We start from the raw sequence: 18,961 nt of genomic DNA on the forward strand, positions 1-18,961 counted from the left end.
TCACATTGCAGTGAATATTGTTTCATGAGCAGAAACGCTGAACAAATATTGTTATTTCCATAAACAAATTGCAAGAAATATATTCGTTCAATAAAAAAGAAATCAACTCCCATTTGATCTCAAAATAGAAGCCTGCATTATCCTCTGCTTTGATCCATCACATCCATCTCGATAATTAATACTTACTTACTAGATTATTAGCCTTTACATAAAAGTTCCAATGAAGCTCATTGTAGTTGTGCAAAACTCCTGATATTAGACTGTGTGATCGTGGGTCCAATACCTTTCAGGAGGAATGTTGATGCCAGCAGTCTTCATAGGCAACAGGAGGCTGCACTAATCGCAAGGACAAATCTCATTTCCATGGAGGTTGTGGACTAAATTTGGACTTCCTGTCAAATTTCAAGACCTTTGGCCAGTGACCAACCCCAACATCCAACTTGTCAATATCACATGACACATTACTAGTCTGCAGGCCATGAATATTAACCATCTTCTTTTATCAAGGGTATTGCTTACACAATTGAGATTTCCTTTTATGAATTAGCATTTTTATTTCCTTTTATGAATTAGCATTTTTGTATGGGTGCATCTTATAATTAGCACTAGTCCTTACTTGTACCATTTTTGCACCCAAGACGTTCCTGAAGTCTTTTCAATACCTACACATATCTGTGTGAAGAGATCTTTTTCGCACTGCTTTGCTGCTACAATAGAGCGAATGTGGCATAGTGACAGCATCTGCACCATTTGTTGTTGATACAGTGAAACATACAAACAGTGGATATTCAGTCAAGTTGAAGTTCAATAGAACATTAATATTTCTTTAATTTTTAATGCATTTTATCTTATACATGGATTATTTTCAAGGTTTCGCATGAGGAGGGCATGGCCTTGGCAAGAGAATACAGTTGCCCATTTTTTGAGACTTCAGCTGCTTTGCGTATCTACATAGATGATGTCTTTTGTGGCATGGTACGAGAAATTCGAAAGAAAGAAGCCTTGCCATCCTCGAAGAAGTTGAAGAGGAAAGGGAGTATCTGGAGGAAGCTAAAAGGTTCGTTCAAAAAGAAATTGGAAAACATAAAAACATGAAAGATACCACTCTTTCTTGAATTGAATAGTTATGTCTGTTGTAATCCTACATCAGTGCATTCAGAATATCCAAGAAAATTTTGACAATTGGATATATTTACCTACTTTTAGTAGACAGGATGTCTTCAATTTGGGATGATTTCCATCTACTGAAAATTAACTTTTAAACACCAGTATAATCTTATTAATGAATATTATGTTGACTTGATTTCAACTATTTAGAAATGATCTTTACTGCTTAGAGTGTTAAGGTGCTAAGAAGGTTGTAGATTTAGCTAATCAAATGGGCTCTTTTAGATGTAATTTGTGTAAATATCTAAATGTTTATCTAGTTTTATTTCCTGTCAAGGATGATTTTCACAATATTGGTGACTATTGGTCCAATGTAAGTTCAATATCAAAAACATAATTTTATAAATATTTGTGCACTTTGAAGTTTCTGTCTTACCCTTTATTTCTCTCTTATTTACGTTAAGGACATGTGGCTGGGACACAGTCATGTGAACAGAAAATCTGGTGATGTATTTAGATGGACCAAATTACCATTATCATTTATTAACTAACTGTAAACTGATTACCTGTATTATCGATATGACAAATGGGTATTCTGCAATTTGTTTAACCAATCTCCTAGTCTTTAATGATCTATTAATATTTTCACCACCAGCTTTGAATAGGAATTGAGTTTTACTTTTTAAAAATATCACATCAATAGATGTATTAGTGTACAGCAAGAAAGTACCACCACAGTTTACCACTGGCAAAATCATAATCTAGCAATAGAACACCAATTTTCAGGAAAGGATACTCTCAATATTTGTAATGCCATCCACTAAAATTCTAATCATTCCAAAGCAAAATTCTTTAATATAGTACACATTTTCTGTCAGATTTATTTCCTGTCACTTTTGCCTGTTGCAATTCCCTCATCACACTTCATTGAAAATGCCTTAAGATGGTTATAAAATAAAATATGGTCTGAATCATCACAAGCAACGCCTTAGGTATATGAAACAAAAACAAACAATGCTGGAAAAACTCAGCAGGTCTGGCAGCATCTGTGGAGAAGGAAACAGAGTTAACATTTCGAGTTCGCATGACCCTTCTTCAGAGCTGCTAGACCTGCTGACTTTTTCCAGCATTTTCTGATTTTGTTTCAAATTTCCAGCATTTCTTTTGCCTTAGGTATATGTATAGATTTGTATCGATTGCATGTCTTTTTCTGTCACACTTCATACCTTTCACTTGTCACACACACTGATACGATTTCATACTTGTACCCAATAGTTTTAAATTTCATACTTATTGAAGAGCAACATACCTGTTATTGGTCCAGTCACTAAATTATAAGTCTCTCTGGTTTTCAAATGAGCATTTGCAGTTGAGGAAACAACACTGCAACATTGTAGCAACTGGTGTCATGTGAATCAAATTGACAGTTGAATGAATGATTACTATTTCCAAGATCAGTGTATGTTGCAACATCATCTTTTTAGGAGGCACATTAAAAACATTGGTCCTGAAAATAATTTTTGTATTTATAAATGCTCTATTGATCAGAAAAATTAAACTTCTTTGCCTTCTTTAAATCTAACTTCTGAGGCAGATATACATTAAATATGGTATTGTACCTGATTGATTTCTTTGTGGATGATATGCTCATAAATAAAAGGGTTAGTATTTCTGTAAAAAGTATATTTATCACTATAATTGCATTTTTATTGGAGACATACAAAAGACCTATTTCTCTTCATAAGCTATTGTCAATAGTTCTCCGTTATCGCACTAACAGAAAGTATTCATGCCATGACTGCACAAGGCCAGAGGCAGTTAATTGAATATTTTAGCTATATTACCCCAGAATGGGTTGTGTCAAAGCACTGACACAGCCAATCTCATTTAATTACAGGAATGATGATTGGAATATTTCTCTGAATTGCTTTTTGTTAATGCAGTGAGCTATTTTCTATTTGTCATTATTGAAAATACCATTCTTAATAGTCATCTTAGATTCAGAATAAAACAGTGTGCTCAGCAATTTGGATATTCTCGTTGCATCCAGCAAAATTTATTGTTGTTAATCAACAGCTCAGCAATCAGTCTTGCTGTGAGAGAATCACTTTCTGCGCTGTGAGAATTACTGCCTATATTTTTTTTCTAACTCGTATCCTCTGCTGCCATTGGGAGTTTAGCCAGCATTAAATCAACCAAGTCTGAAACTGGCACAGAAACAGGTTTCTGATTCTAGAGGACATACTGTTTTAATAAACCACCTTCCCATCACTGACATGGTTGCAGGCCTTTACACTGTGGATTATGCCCCCAGCTGTGTTTATGGAATGCTAGGTTAAATGTTATTCTCTTCTTCTCAACCAATCCATATTCTCTCGTAAATTACCAAAGTATGAAGGGTAACCCCTGATGTCTTATAAAATATACTGAACATATGTATTTCAAAAATAATGCATATCACATACCATTAGATCAACCAGAAACATCAACCAATAATGAGCAAAGCTTAAAATGTTCCCACAAAATCAGTACCATTTGTCATTAAACCTTTTTATTTCATAGAAAAATTAAAGCACCACTCTTTATTACTGCATCACTGTGACAAGTTATTTTTTTCATAACTGTCATTATCCTGAATGATACTGTTCTTAAAATGTGTCAATTAGTATTAATTATACGCAGCTTGGTGTCAAGCAGTCATGCCCACTAGGAACTTGCTCGAGGTTGTCTGTGCTAATTTCATTTCACACCCCTATAGGCATGGAGACAGAAATCTTTATCTTTTATTGTATTAGCCGGGGCTGAAATTAAATCGAGGGGTCAGAGATGCAAAGACAAAAGGTTTTATGCATGGCATTGCCTGATCCATGAGAGGAATTTTCTGCTGCTAGCAGACTGAAACCTTGCAGGCCAGGTCACTGAGGACATAAAGAGTAAAGGGAGCATATTTCTAGAATGAATTCAGAACAGTCTTCTGGAACTATAGGGTGGTGGAGGGGTGGGTGGGGAGGGCTAGCTGAGATTGGTCATAGGTGGCAATGTAAAGAATATTATTTTACACTGCCATATTGAAATGATTGGAGGGCTGGTTATCTCAGTTGACCAGATGGCTAACATGTGATTCAGAATAATGCCAAAGGCACAAGTTCAATTCCCATTCCACTGAGGTAGACTTGAGACCTATCTCCTCACCCTGCCCCTGAGAGTGGAAGGCAATGGCAAACTGCTACTGACAAAAACTGCCAAGAAAACAGCTCAGGATGAATCAGAAGACATACCATACCATTGAAGAGAACAGAAAAGAAAGTTGGGTGGGGTATAAACCAGATTGCAGATTCAATGACACTCGTTCTGCACTAATGCCCAAGCTGGCTTTTTCCCAGCTGTTTCAGAATTAACAAAGCAACAGGCCATACAAGATTTAGTGATGAGTATTGAATGAGAGTTAATTAACAATCTGATGGGCAGGGACCATCTTGTGAACAGAGACCATAAATTGATATTAAGTTTGAGAGGGAGAAGGAAGAGTCACACGCCAAGGTTGCAATTTTGAGTAAGGCAAACTTTAAAGTGACCATACTAAACAGGGTTAAATTTTTAGTAGGGAAATCAACAAGTATTGGGTCGTATGTTATTCAATGGCAAACAAGTACTTACAGCAAAAAATCCAAAAGCCCTACTAGTGCAGTTAAACACTAATGTGGTAGGAGACAGCATCAAGCTAATTAACGTCAGGCGCTAGTGTGCCTACGCACACAGGTGGCGACTTTCCGCCTTCAGACCCTGCAGCGATACCTCTACGTTGAGCCTCCTCCTAGATGGTGTGCCCTGATGACGTATTTCTTCCGTCAGGTGCACGGCCTGAATTATGACGTGCAGCTCCTGTTTATAGAACAGCTGGGCCTCGGTGGCTCCTTGCAGGCGTTGCCCGTCTTTTACCAGGACCTGATCAAAGTCTGGAAAGTGGTCGCCTCGCGACGCAGCTCTCCCCCGTCAGGAGTAGCGGCTATCGTCAGAGAGCCGCTGCTCAGGAATCCGCCCCTCCGTCCTTTTCAGTGGTTGGCGGAGAGGAGGGCTGTGGCCGCAGGGGTGACCAGGATCGGGGACGTGCTGGGTGGCGGAGGACTGGGCTGGATGCTCCCGCAGGAGTTGGCGCGACGCGCGTCTGTGAGTGTCCAGGTCGCAGCCGATGCCATCCAAGACCTGAGAACGGTCGTGCTCGGACCCGACGTTATTTTGGGTCTTGAGGTGGCCCAGGTGCGCGGTGGTCTTCCGTCTGAGCGTTCCCCTGTTCGGACGGAATTCCACATTGGCCCCAAGCCCCGAACCCTCCCTCGGGTGCTGGTGCCCCGCAATATGAGCCGCCTCGGGGACATGCCCTCTGTGCCTTTTGGCACGGCAAAGAGGGGCTTTTTGTACGGACTGCTGCTGCACACCTTCCATTTTCTCGCCCTTGTCCGTCGCCCGGACACGCCTTGGCGTGCCTTGTTGCCGTCCGGCGGCGGAGGCCCCCGATGGGAGGCCCTCTACGGAGGTGTCCTCCCCCTTTCTATCGGGGACCTGGGTTGGAGGGTGTTGCATGCGGCAGTCCCTTATAATAAGAGGATGCATAGGTTCACGGACTCTCAGGACACGTGCCCTTTTTGCGGTCTTGTGGAGCCCGTGGACCATGTATACATAGGGTGTTGTAGGCTGCACTCCCTTTTTAGTTATTTGAAAAACCTTTTATTGATGTTTTGTTTGCACTTCAGCCCCACGCTCCTGATCTATGGGCACCCGGTGCGGAAGGGGGTCGGGAAGGAGGAGGACCTCCTCGTGAACCTGCTCCTGGGCCTGGCCAAGTTGGCCATTAACAGGTCCAGGCAGCGGGCGATCGACGGGGGAGTCCCGCCCGATTGTTTGTCCCTCTTCCGCGGCTACGTTCGCTGCCGGATGTCCCTGGAGAAGGAGCACGCGGTGTCTGCTGGCACTCTCGAGGCCTTCCGTGCTCGGTGGGCACCGCGGGGACTGGGGTGTTTTGTTGACCCCTTTAATCACATTTTGATTTAAAGTTTGTAAGTTTCCTTTAAACTTTGTTCTTGGTTTTACAGCTGACCTGAATTAGGGGCTGTGCCTGATTTATCCCAATTTTGTTGATTTGGTTTTCATTTAAAAGATTATCAAGCTAATTAACAGGTTTACACAAATACAAGATGTGGAAATCCAGCAGACAGTGAGAGCTATAAGAAGCAATAAAGGGATATGAAAAATGTAATAAAGGTTGCAGAAAGGGAACATGAATAAAAAACTTGCAGGGAGTATCAAAATTAATAGTAAAATATATTTTCAATCTGCATTAAAAGAAAGTGTGATAAAGGGAAATGTGGGCCTATTTAAGATAAATGCAGATGAGACTATATGAACAATAAATTCAGAGGAGGACAGGAACAAGATACCTTTGTCACAGGGAAACCTAAAAGAAGTCTTAGTGGATTTAATATAAGTTTTTAAATGGTAATGAAGAAAATAATGGAACTTACGATAGACAAACCTACAAATTCCAGTGGCTTCTAACCATAATTCTTAAAAGGAATGGGTCAGGGAATTATAGATGCATTCATCATGTCACAAAGCTCTCTAGATTTAGGATTATGCCTTTGGATTGGAAAATATAAAATGATACTGAAATACTAGCGGGAGGTAAAATCAGAAAAATCATATGTGTCAGTTTAACATCAATCCTGGCCATCAACCAGTGACAAAGGACTGGACTTTAGAGCCCCCTACCAGGCGCGTTTTAGGTTGGGGTGGCGCAGGGCATGTTAAGTATATAGGTGGTAGCCTACCATCTTTCCGTCCACCCCTAACCCAGTACCCATAATATTGGGAGTGGGTATGGTGCCAATTAGCCTGCCCACCCTTAAGCTCATTGTGACCCTTAAGTGGCCAATTAATGATCTCAGTCTGCCATAATACATTGTGCAGTGGAAGGTGAATAAGGTGGAAAGTTGTTTTTCACCAAAATTGGTGAGAGGGCAGGAAGGAAGTTAGGTATATCGTTTAGGGGGTACTCTGTTTGCATCGGGGGCAATCCCCTAAGATAGTACCATCCCCTTTGTACCGCCCCACTTGGCCTCCAAAATTCACCCCACCCTGTGTCTCCCTCCTCCCAGAGTGACTGATCCTACATCACCCAAAAATCCCATGATTTACCTGATACCCAAGACACTTCTTTGTGGGCCTGCTTGCAGTCCCAGCTGTACCCACTACAGAGTTCTGGTGCTGCTGGGATCGTAAGAACTGCTGGCCAGTCAGGTTGGCTGGCAGCTTTCAAGGGCAGGACTTCCTTCCACTGAGGGATGGAAGGCCCACTCTTTGCTTGTTAAGGCTGCAATGCTCTCCCCCGTAAAATTTCACCCTGTCTCAGCAAAGGCCTCGGTTTCATCCCCTTACATCCCTATCTCGATGATCCCTTCACCCATCCCCAATATTCCACCTGGACCTCTCCTTCTGGCCTCTTACTCTCTCTAGATCTTTTCATTGAGAACTGCAAGCGTGATATTGGCCGTCTCAATTTTTCTGTTTTTCTTACTGGCTCCCTCTGAACTTGATGCACTCCATTCTGCCAGGTCCAATCCTAACATCGTCATCAAACCCACTGACAAATGTGGCACTGCTTTTGCCAGGCGTACTGACCTCTACCTAGCAGAGGCTGAATACCAACTCTCCGATATTTTCTCTTACCTCTTCATGGACCATAATCCCTATACCGAACATCAAGCCTTTGCATCCAAGACTGTTACTGACCTCATTCTTTTAGAGATCCTGCCGCAGCCCCCAAACTCATAGGATGGAACTATTCCTGATTTGCACTAAGTGCGGTGCAGGCAGGAAAAGAACATTTTATCCACTGACTGCAATGACTGCTTTTCACGCCGTATCATCCCAATCCCACCTCATAAATCATGTATTCCTGGGAAACGTTATTTCACTGGCAGGCAGCATCCAATTGGCTGCCATGCCATAACCTTTCCGCTTCCTCACACCGGGCGCCATAGTTTAAGTGCAGCCTGTTTGCACACCTCTCAGTGCTTCCAACCCAGAACTGTTGCACAGAAGACATAGCCCTGAAAGGCAAGGTGACTGCAGGCCCTGATTCAGAGTCACATCCCTGGAACGCCCTTTGGATGCCTTGAAGGCCCGCCATGATGTCCTCTATCCATTCTCTGGCCGCAAGAGGGGCAGCAGCATCACCAATCCAGCTTAGGAGGCGGTGGCAGTGGTAGTCAGCGCCAATGCCCTGCAAAAGAGGACAGCCACCCATTGGCAAAAGAGGATGAATGATCTCATCTGTTCCGCCACTCTTCTCATCACTTTCAAATCACACACTCACTCACAAACCTATCACACATCCACAGGGAGCTCACTCCTCAAGGGACAACATCACTAATTCTTACACACAGCCTCACATCTCCATTAAGCTCATATCCTTTCGAGTTCGCTTCCTGATCCCATCCATGCCTCCGCTCACCACACAAACATTCCCTTCAGTGCTATGTGCCCTGCTCACACTTTCTCCATCTGTTTTCATGCAGGAGAAGCTGGCTCACATCACCAGGGAGGGTTCCCAAACCTGGGGTGGAGTATCTGGTGAGGACATGGACCATGCCTGTGGCGACAGGGAGGTCAGTGGTGGACACCCACATGAGGATCCTGCACCACATCATCGGTCTCTCAACACAAATTTGAGTACTCTCTCTTTCCTGCTTTTAGCTCTGCTGCTGTACTCTAATTATCTCCACTTTGGTTCACAGGGAGCTCTGCCAAGTGACCGATGCCCTCAACCAGTCAGTCCCTCAGTTCCTTCGAAGTCCTCACCTCCAGCCAAGAGCAAACCTTCTCCCTTGAAAAGCTGGAAATAAGCAGCCTTGAAGACCCATCACAGCGATTACCCACACCCTCCAGAGACACTCACCTCATTGAGACCTAGATCTGCAGCAGGCTCAGGTTCACAATCTGGTAGTCACCGCACAGACGCATGTCCGCAGCGGGAGGAGACGGGTTCAGCTGAGCTCCCTGGCACTCAGAGGAGTGCTGAGGAAGAGGCATCTATGAGGTTCAGGTCAGATGACGGGCCTCTGGATTCGGCCCTCGAACTCATCATGGAGAGTCAACAGAAAGCGGGGGAACATCACACAGGGCTATTGGAAGCGCTCAACAGAGTGTCACACAAGTCAGAGGAGTGGGTCCACCTGCTCTCTGATGAAGTGGTGCCCACATGTGCACGTATTGAGGTCTCCATGGGGATGATGGTGGATGTCATGGAGACCTTGGTCCAGCAGAACTCAGAGATGCACACAAACTTGCACTCCATCGCGGTAGCCATGGGTGAATTCCTGCAGTGGCAGCACAAGAGAGAAATGGGGCACATCAACATCCCTCCAGGTGCTCTTTCAAGGAGTCAGGATGGGGCCCCCTGGGCACCCGAAGGGAGGAGGAGTGGCAGTTGGACAACCCTGGGTCATTCACTCAGGAATCTCAGAGGCTGTCCTTTCCCTCCACGTCCCCTTTGCCTGTGATCCTCTCAGCCTCGTCCTCTGTCACCAGAGAGAGAGCAGCTGGCTCACAGGACGACAGCCAAAGCAAGTGGGGCCCCCAAAACCTCAGGTCTCCAAAGAACCATTGCTGAACTCATCAGAGGCAACAAGGACAACCATTGCACAGGCTGTCCCTGCTGCGGATGTCAGGGCAGCACCTAGAAATGTTGGGCCTAAAAATGTAAAGAAATTCTGATCACAATTGGTTGCATGGGTGAACACACTTTTTTTTCTTTTTTTTATTTATTCATGGGATGCAGACATTGCTGGATAGACCAGCATTTATTGTTGTTTTATTTATTGTCACTTCATAATCTGAAAATATATTCTCTTTCATTGAATAAAGTGTAATGGTGTCTTTTAGCTTAATTGACAGGCTTTGTGAGTCCTCCCAATGTATCCACCCGCACACCCACCCCCTCCCCCCACACCCCGACCCCCCCCATTACCAGTTCAGTTGCAGGCAGCCAGCCCACAAGTGATTCTGGAGAGAGAAGTGTATGTGCGACAGGACCTTTCAGAGCCTCGTGCAAGCACTCTCGCACACACACTCCTTCCTCCATCACACTCATCTCAATGTCCTGAGCACTTTCAATATTGCCTGCTAGGGCACTCTTTCAGTTGTTCAACTGAGCTGACCTGCATCTTCAATCACGCACTAATCACAGGCCCATGCAGCACCTCTTCCCACCCAGCACAAATCTCCTCTCAGTTTCATGAGTGGGCAAAGACCTGGCAAATGGAGTATGATATGGGCAAATGTGAAACTGTCCATTTTGGCAAGGAGAATAAAAAAGAAGCATACTGTCTAAATAATGAGAGATTGCAGAGGTCTGAGATTCAGTGGGATCTGGGTGTCCTAGTGCAGGAGTCACAAAAAGCTACTATGCAGCTACAGCAAGTAATTAGGAAAGGTAATAGAATGTTATCATTTATCGTGAGGGGAATTGATTACAAAAGTATGGAGGTTATGCATCAGTTGTACAGGGCATTGGTGAGACCACATCGTGGAGTGATGTGTGCCGTTTTGATCTCCTTATTTAAGGAAAGATGTAAATGCATTAGAAGCAGTTCAGAGAAGGTTTACTAGACTAATACCAGGAATAAAAACAGAATTACCTGGAAAAACTCAGCAGGTCTGGCAGCATCGGCGGAGAAGAAAAGAGTTGACGTTTCGAGTCCTCATGACCCTTCGACAGAACTTGCGTTCGAGTCCAAGAAAGAGTTGAAATATAAGCTGGTTTAAGGTGTGTGTGTGGGGGGCGGAGAGATAGAGAGACAAAGAGGTGGAGGGGGGGGGGTGGGGGTGTGTGGTTGTAGGGACAAACAAGCAGTGATAGAAGCAGATCATCAAAAGATGTCAACGACAATAGTACAATAGAACACATAGGTGTTAAAATTAAAGTTGGTGATATTATCTAAACGAATGTGCTAATTAAGAATGGATGGTAGGGCACTCAAGGTATAGCTCTAGTGGGTTTTTTTTTATATATAATGGAAATAGGTGGGAAAAGGAAAATCTTTATAATTTATTGGAAAAAAAAAGGGAAGGGGGAAACAGAAAGGGGGTGGGGATGGGGGAGGGAGCTTACGACCTAAAGTTGTTGAATTCAATATTCAGTCCAGAAGGCTGTAAAGTCCCTAGTCGGAAGATGAGGTGTTGTTCCTCCAGTTTGCGTTGGGCTTCACTGGAACAATGCAGCAAGCCAAGGACAGACATGTGGGCAAAAGAGCAGGGTGGAATGTTGAAATGACAAGCGACAGGGAGGTTTGGGTCATTCTTGCGGACAGACCGCAGGTGTTCTGCAAAGCGGTCGCCCAGTTTACGTTTGGTCTCTCCAATGTAGAGGAGACCACATTGGGAGCAATGGATGCAGTAGACTAAGTTGGGGGAAATGCAAGTGAAATGCTGCTTCACTTGAAAGGAGTGTTTGGGTCCTTGGACGGTGAGGAGAGAGGAAGTGAAGGGGCAGGTATTGCATTTTTTGCGTGGGCATGGGGTGGTGCCATAGGAGGGGGTTGAGGAGTAGTGGGTGATGGAGGAGTGGACCAGGGTGTCCCGGAGGGAGCGATCCCTACGGAATGCCGATAAGGGGGGTGAAGGGAAGATGTGTTTGGTGGTGGCATCATGCTGGAGTTGGCGGAAATGGCAGAGGATGATCCTTTGAATGCGGAGGCTGGTGGGGTGATAAGTGAGGACAAGGGGGACCCTATCATGTTTCTGGGAGGGAGGAGAAGGCGTGAGGGCAGATGCGCAGGAGATGGGCCGGACATGGTTGAGGGCCCTGTCAACGACCGTGGGTGGAAAACCTCGGTTAAGGAAGAAGGAGGACATGTCAGAGGAACTGTTTTTGAAAGAAGCATCATCGGAACAGATGCGACGGAGGCGAAGGAATTGAGAGAATGGGATGGAGTCCTTACAGGAAGCAGGGTGTGAGGAGCTGTAGTCGAGATAGCTGTGGGAGTCGGTGGGTTTGTAATGGATATTGGTGGACAGTCTATCACCAGAGATTGAGACAGAGAGGTCAAGGAAGGGAAGGGAAGTGTCAGAGATGGACCACGTGAAAATGATGGAGGGGTGGAGATTGGAAGCAAAATTAATAAATTTTTCCAAGTCCTGACGAGAGCATGAAGCGGCACCGAAGTAATCATCGATGTACCGGAGAAAGAGTTGTGGAAGGGGGCCGGAGTAGGACTGCAACAAGGAATGTTCCACATACCCCATAAAGAGACAGGCATAGCTGGGGCCCATGCAGGTACCCATAGCCACACCTTTTATTTGGAGGAAGTGAGAGGAGTTGAAGGAGAAATTGTTCAGTGTGAGAACAAGTTCAGCCAGACGGAGGAGAGTAGTGGTGGATGGGGATTGTTCGGGCCTCTGTTCGAGGAAGAAGCTAAGGGCCCTCAGACCATCCTGGTGGAGGATGGAGGTGTAGAGGGATTGGACGTCCATGGTGAAGAGTAAGCGGTTGGGGCCAGGGAACTGGAAATTGTTGATGTGACGTAAGGTGTCAGAGGAATCACGGAGGTAGGTGGGAAGGGACTGGACAAGGGGAGAGAGAAGGGAGTCAAGATAACGAGAAATGAGTTCTGTGGGGCAGGAGCAAGCTGAGACGATCGGTCTACCGGGGCAGTTCTGTTTGTGGATTTTGGGTAGGAGATAGAAGCGGGCCGTCCGAGGTTGGGCGACTATCAGGTTGGAAGCTGTGGGAGGGAGATCCCCAGAGGAGATGAGGTCAGTGACAGTCCTGGAAACAATGGCTTGATGTTCAGTGGTGGGGTCATGATCCAGGGAGAGGTAGGAGGAAGTGTCTGCGAGTTGACGCTCAGCCTCCACGAGGTAGAGGTCAGTGCGCCAGACAACAACAGCACCACCCTTGTCAGCGGGTTTGATGACAATGTCAGGGTTGGACCTGAGAGAATGAAGTGCAGTAAGTTCAGAGAGAGACAGGTTAGAATGGGTGAGAGGAGCAGCGAAATTGAGACGACTAATGTCGCGCCGACAGTTCGCAATGAAAAGATCGAGAGAAGGTAAGAATCCAGAGGGAGGGGTCCAGGTGGAGGGAGAATATTGGAGATGGGTAAAAGGATCCGTTGAACTGGGAGAGGACTCTTGCCCAAAGAAGTGAGCCCGGAGACGAAGACGGCGGAAGAAGAGTTCAGTATCATGCCGAGCCCGAAATTCATTGAGGTGAGGGCGTAAGGGTATGAAACTAAGTCCTTTGCTGAGCACTGAACGTTCAGCATCGGAGAGGGGAAGGTCAGGGGGTATAGTGAATACACGGCTGGGGTTGGGATTGGAAGCAAGGGTGGGGACGGAGGGACAGGCAGGGGTGGAGGGTCCTAGATGGGTGTTGGTGTCGATGAGTTGTTGGAGCTTGCGTTTCTTAGCACTTGAGAGAAAGAGAAAAAGTTTCTTGTTGAGGCGTCGGATGAGCCGAAGGATAAAATGAAACTGGGGGCACGCGCAGCTTTGAAAAAGGGTACGGCGGTGCTGCTGGAGGGAGAGGTCGAGTGTGTTCATATGGCGGCGCATGGCACTGAGTGTGGATTTCAGAATGTGATGGGAACAGCAGTCCGAGAAACGTTTTATGTCCCAGAGATACCTGTAATCCTGGGTGGGTTCAAAACATGAGGGGTGGAATTTCAGTTGAAATCCACGTGGGGTAAGTCGGAGACGGAGACAGTCAATGAGAAAAGAGATATGGCTGTGAAAGCGGGTTTTAGTAAACACCTTGTCAAACACTAGGAGGGAAATGGAAAGCAAAGAAGGTGAGCAAGACAACAGAGAGATACGGAAATCTTGTCGCAGAGAGGAACAGAACTTCTTCAAGGAGGTAGGCATTTCTTGAAGAGCAGTGGCAGTCAATTAAACACAGAGAGAAAAAAACGTACCAGGAATGGGTGGGTTGTCTTATGAGGAAAGGTTGGTCAGGTTAGACTTGTATCCACTGGAGTTTAAAAAGTAAGATGTGCCTTAATCGGAACATTTAAGATCCTGAGGGGTCTTGGCAAAGTGATTTGGAGAAATTTTCTTCTTGTAGGAGAATCTAGAACTAGGGGTCACAGTTTAAAAATAAGGGGCCACACATTTATGATGGAAAAGTTTTTTTCCCTCAGAGGGTCATGAGTCTCTGGAAATCTCTTCCTCAAAAGGCAGTGGAAGCAGGTACTCTGAATAGTTTTAAGGCAGAACTACATAGATTCTTGTTTGTCCCTACAACCACACCAACCCCCTCCACTTCTCTATCTCTCTCTCCCTCCCCCCACCCCCCACCCCACACACCTTAAACCAGCTTATATTTCAACTCTTTCTTGGACTCAAACTCAAGTTCTGTCGAAGGGTCATGAGGACTCAAAACGTCAACTCTTTTCTTCTCCACCGATGTTGCCAGACCTGCTGAATTTTTCCAGGTAATTCTGTTTTTGTTTTAGATTCTTGATTAACAAGGGGTTGAAAGGTTATCAGGGGTAGGCAGATTACAATTAGATCAGTCATGATCATATTGAATTGCAGAGCAGCTTGAGGGGCTGAGGGGCCTTCTCCTGCTCCATGTTTGTATGTTCATATGTAAAACCCTGGTCCATCCTCAGACACCCCTAACACCCCGTCCCTTCCCTCTGCAAGCACAAGATATGCAATACCTGTCCTTTCATCTCCCTTCTCACCATCCAGGGCCCTAAGTATTCCCTCTAAGTGAAACAGTGATTTACTTGTACTTTTTTCAATTTAGTATTCGCTCTACATGTTGTGGTCTTGTTCACACTGGGGAGACCAAACGTAGACTTGATGACCGGTTTGTGGAACACCTTTACACATCCTACAAGGGGAGGCGGTAGCATAGTGGTATTGTCATTGACTAATATTCCAGTGACCCAGGGTAATCCTCTGGGGACTCTGGTTCAAATCCCACCTGATGGTGAAATTTGAATTCAATAAAATATTGAATTAAAAGTGTGATGATAACCATGAAGTGATTGTTGTAAAAGCCCATCTGGTTCACAAATGCCCTTTAGGGAAGGAAATCTGCTGTCCTTACCTGGTCTGGCCTGCATGTGACTCCAGATCCACAACAATGTGGTTGACTCTTAAATGCCCTCTGAACATAGGCAATAATTGCTAGCCTAGCCAGTTATGCCCACATCCAATGAATATAAAAAGGAAAGCATAACCCTGAGCTTCCTGTCTGTCACCATTAGCAGCTCTTTTAGTGAGAATCAATACCCCTTCAACCTTTTGTTTATGACGTTTTTGGAATCTCTCCTTTGCCCTCACATATCACTGGACTTCTATCCAACTTCATCTGTCCCCCAACTCCCCATTCTCTGCTTTTAAACAGTATATATTTCACCACATTTTTACTTCTCTTTAGTTCTGAAGAAGAGTCACACGGAGTCGAAACATTAACTCTGTCTTTCTCTTCACAGATGCTGACCAACCTGCTGAGTTTTTCCAGCAATTTTTGTTTTTGTTTCAGATTTGCAACATCTGCATACCCTGAGCTTCCTGTTGCTTGTCTTTGTAGTTCTCCACCTTGGTCCCACCTTTTTATCCATGGCCTAATACAGGGTTCCAATGAACTCCAACGCAAGCTTGGGAAACAGCACCTAATCTTTTGCCTCAACATTCTACAGCCTCGTGGACTCAATAGTGAGTTCAACAATTTTAGATAGTTTCCTCTGCCTCCAATTTGCTCTATGTGTCTTTTTTTGCTTTCTTGTTTCTTTGTTTATCTCTTAATGTTGCATTCAGCTACATAGCCACCCTGTGAGAAAATGTTGATATCAGTTTGCATTCAACAGGCACTATATGTGCTTATTTGTGCTTATCTGCACACAAAAGTGATGATTAAGCCATCATTTAAGAGTGGAAGAGCGTAAGATATAGGAACAGGAATAGACCATTCAGCCCCTCGAGCCTTCTCCACCTTTCAATAAGATCATGGCGACCTGCTTGTGTTTTAATGTCCACATTCCCATCTAACCCTGATAACCTTTGATTCCCTTGCCTAACAAGAATCTATATACCTCTGCCTTAAAAATATTCAATGACCCGCATCTCCACCACCTTCTGAGTCAGAGAGTTCCAAAGTCGCTCAACCCTCAGAGAAAAAAAAATTCTCCTCATCTCTGTCTTAAAAGGGCAATTCCTAATTTTAAAACAGTTCTGGACTCACCCTCAAGAGGAAACATCCTTTCGGTATCCACCTTGTCAAGGCTGTTCAGGATCTTGCATACTTCAATCAAATCACCCCTCACTCTTCTAAACTCCAGTGGGAATAAGCCCAGTCTGCCCAACCGTTCCTCATAAGACAACCCACTCATTCCAGGTATCAATCTAGTAAACCTCCTCTGAATCACCTCCAATGCATTTACATCCTTCCTTAAATGAGGAGACTAAAACTGCACACAGTCTTCAATGTGTGGTCTCACCAATGCCCTGTATAACTGAAGCATAACATCCTTTTATGTTCAATCCCTCTCTTAATAAAGGGTAGTATTCCATTAGCCTTCTTAATTACTTGCTGTACCTGCATTCTAACTTTTTATGAGCCATGTGCTGGAACAACTAGATCCCTCTGCACCTCAGAATTATGTAGCCGTTCTCCATTTAAGTAATCATCTGCTTTTTTGCTCTTCCTGCCAAAGTGAACATTTTCCCATATTAAATTCCAATTGCCAGATCTTTGCCCACTCACTCAACCTACCTATATCCACATGCAACCTCCTTGTGTCCTCTTAACAACACACTTTCCTCCCTTTTTTTGTGTCATCTGCAAATTTAGCTATCATGTCTTCACTTCCCTCATCTAAGTCATTGATGTAAATTGTAAAAAGCTGAGCCCCATCACAGACCCCTGTGGGCCTCCACTTGTCACATCCTGCCAATCCAAAAAGAACCTATTTATGCATACTCTCTACTTTCTGCCAGCCAGCCAATCTTCTCTCCATGCTAATATGTTACCCACTACACAATATGCTTTAATTTTCCATAACACCCTTTGATTTGGCACCTTATCTTGTGGAAATCCAAGTAAAGTATGTCTACAGGCTCCCCTTTATCCACTGCACGTTACTCCCTCAGAAAACTCCAATAAATTGGTTAAACATGATTTCCCTTTCACAAAACCATGCCGACTCTTTCTGATTGCCTTGAGCTCTTCCAGGTGCCCAGCTATGATCTCCTGATTGATTGATTCTAACAATTCCATGACAGACATCAAGCTAACTGGCCTATAGTTTCCTGTTTTCTGCCTCCTTCCCTTCTTGAATAGAGGGGTTATATTTGCTACTTTCAGTCTGATGGAACCTTTCCAGAATCTAGCGAATTTTGGAAAATTAACACCAGCGCATCGACAACCTCATGAGAAACCTCTTTTAAGACACTAGGATATAATCCATCAGGACCCAAAGACTTGCCAGCCTGCAGCTCCATCAATTTGCTCAGTACTGTTTCCCTAGTGATTTCAATTTCACTAAGTTCCTCTCTCCCTTTTACCTCCTGATTTGCATTTGACATCATCAGCACGCTAAATTGATCATTTAGCCATAAATTGACATCATCTGTGATCAAAAGTGATTATTTAACTCTTTCGAGTACAAACACGTTTCCATCTGTTCCTATTCAGATGAAGTTACATTGTTTCATAGTTTGCCATTGTGAGATTTGAACTCTTGATGCCAGTTTTCAATGAAAGCTAATTTTTGCCCCAAACTGCCATATAACTCTTTCGAGTACAAACACGTTTCCATCTGTTTCAGATGAAGTTACATTGTTTCATAGTTTGCCATTGTGAGATTTGAACTCTTGATAATCTTTTAAAACATGTTTCCATCTGTTCCTATTCAGATGAAGTTACATTGTTTCATAGTTTGCCATTGTGAGATTTGAACTCTTGATACTCTTTTGAGTAAACCTGTTTCCATCTGTTTCAGATGAAGTTACATTGTTTCATAGTTTGCCATTGTGAGATTTGAACTCTTGATTTTGGGGTTACAAACCCAGTACCATAACCACTTGGCTATTTAGGCCAAGCTAAAAATACTAGTAACTCTTTCGAGTACAAACACGTTTCCATCTGTTTCAGATGAAGTTACATTGTTTGCCATTGTGAGATTTGAACTCTTGATCTTGGGGTTATAAACCCAGTACCATAACCACTTGGCTATTTAGGCCAAGCTTACATTTGACATCACAAGTAATTAAATACCATTTAATTGACAACACTAGTCTTCAACTGACATCAAATGAAATCATAGAACAATCAAACAACATCATTTGTGGTCACTTAGCATCATTTAATTACCTTCAATTGACATCAAAAACAATCACAGAACTTGTTCATGAGAAAAAAAATTAAGTTCTAGTGACCATGATAAAATTTGACTAAGTTTCAGATACTGTTTAATATCAACAAATATTGTATCATGGATTTTTCTAATTCCCAGCTGATTCGGTATGTTATGCATACATTGTGTAGATTGTTTAAAATATGGTCAGTGCACAAATCATGGGTGGTGGTGCAAACATGCCTCCCTTTTGCCCTGCACCTGTGATATTAAGAAACTCCTTTCCTTTTGAATGATGCATTTGTCTCACCCATGCCAATCAGACCCTTCCACACCAGCTAAGATGCCTTGAACAATCATGTCTCCAAGGCAGAAGCCTTCTGGATTACTGGCAAAGCCATTGCACATCTCTCTTTTTCTGAATCCTATGGTTTTCATCGCGTCTAACATACATATAAGAATAAGCTTTATAGGCATAATTAATGTGT

General features: G+C 44.0%; 1 protein-coding gene across 1 annotated transcript in view; it reads left to right on the forward strand.

The window, feature by feature from the left end:
* The window catches only part of LOC121275753 (GTP-binding protein Rit2-like), a 293,055-nt gene extending 291,960 nt beyond the window's left edge, over nucleotides 1-1,095 (forward strand). Inside the window, exon 6 of the mRNA XM_041183351.1 lies at nucleotides 871-1,095. Within this exon, the coding sequence (XP_041039285.1) occupies nucleotides 871-1,095 (225 nt within the window). The remainder of the gene's footprint in view (nucleotides 1-870) is intronic.
* The last annotated feature ends 17,866 nt before the right edge of the window (nucleotides 1,096-18,961 follow it).

The sequence above is a fragment of the Carcharodon carcharias genome, chromosome 1 (genome assembly GCF_017639515.1).
Source record: "Carcharodon carcharias isolate sCarCar2 chromosome 1, sCarCar2.pri, whole genome shotgun sequence".
In the NCBI taxonomy this organism is placed as follows: domain Eukaryota; kingdom Metazoa; phylum Chordata; class Chondrichthyes; order Lamniformes; family Lamnidae; genus Carcharodon; species Carcharodon carcharias.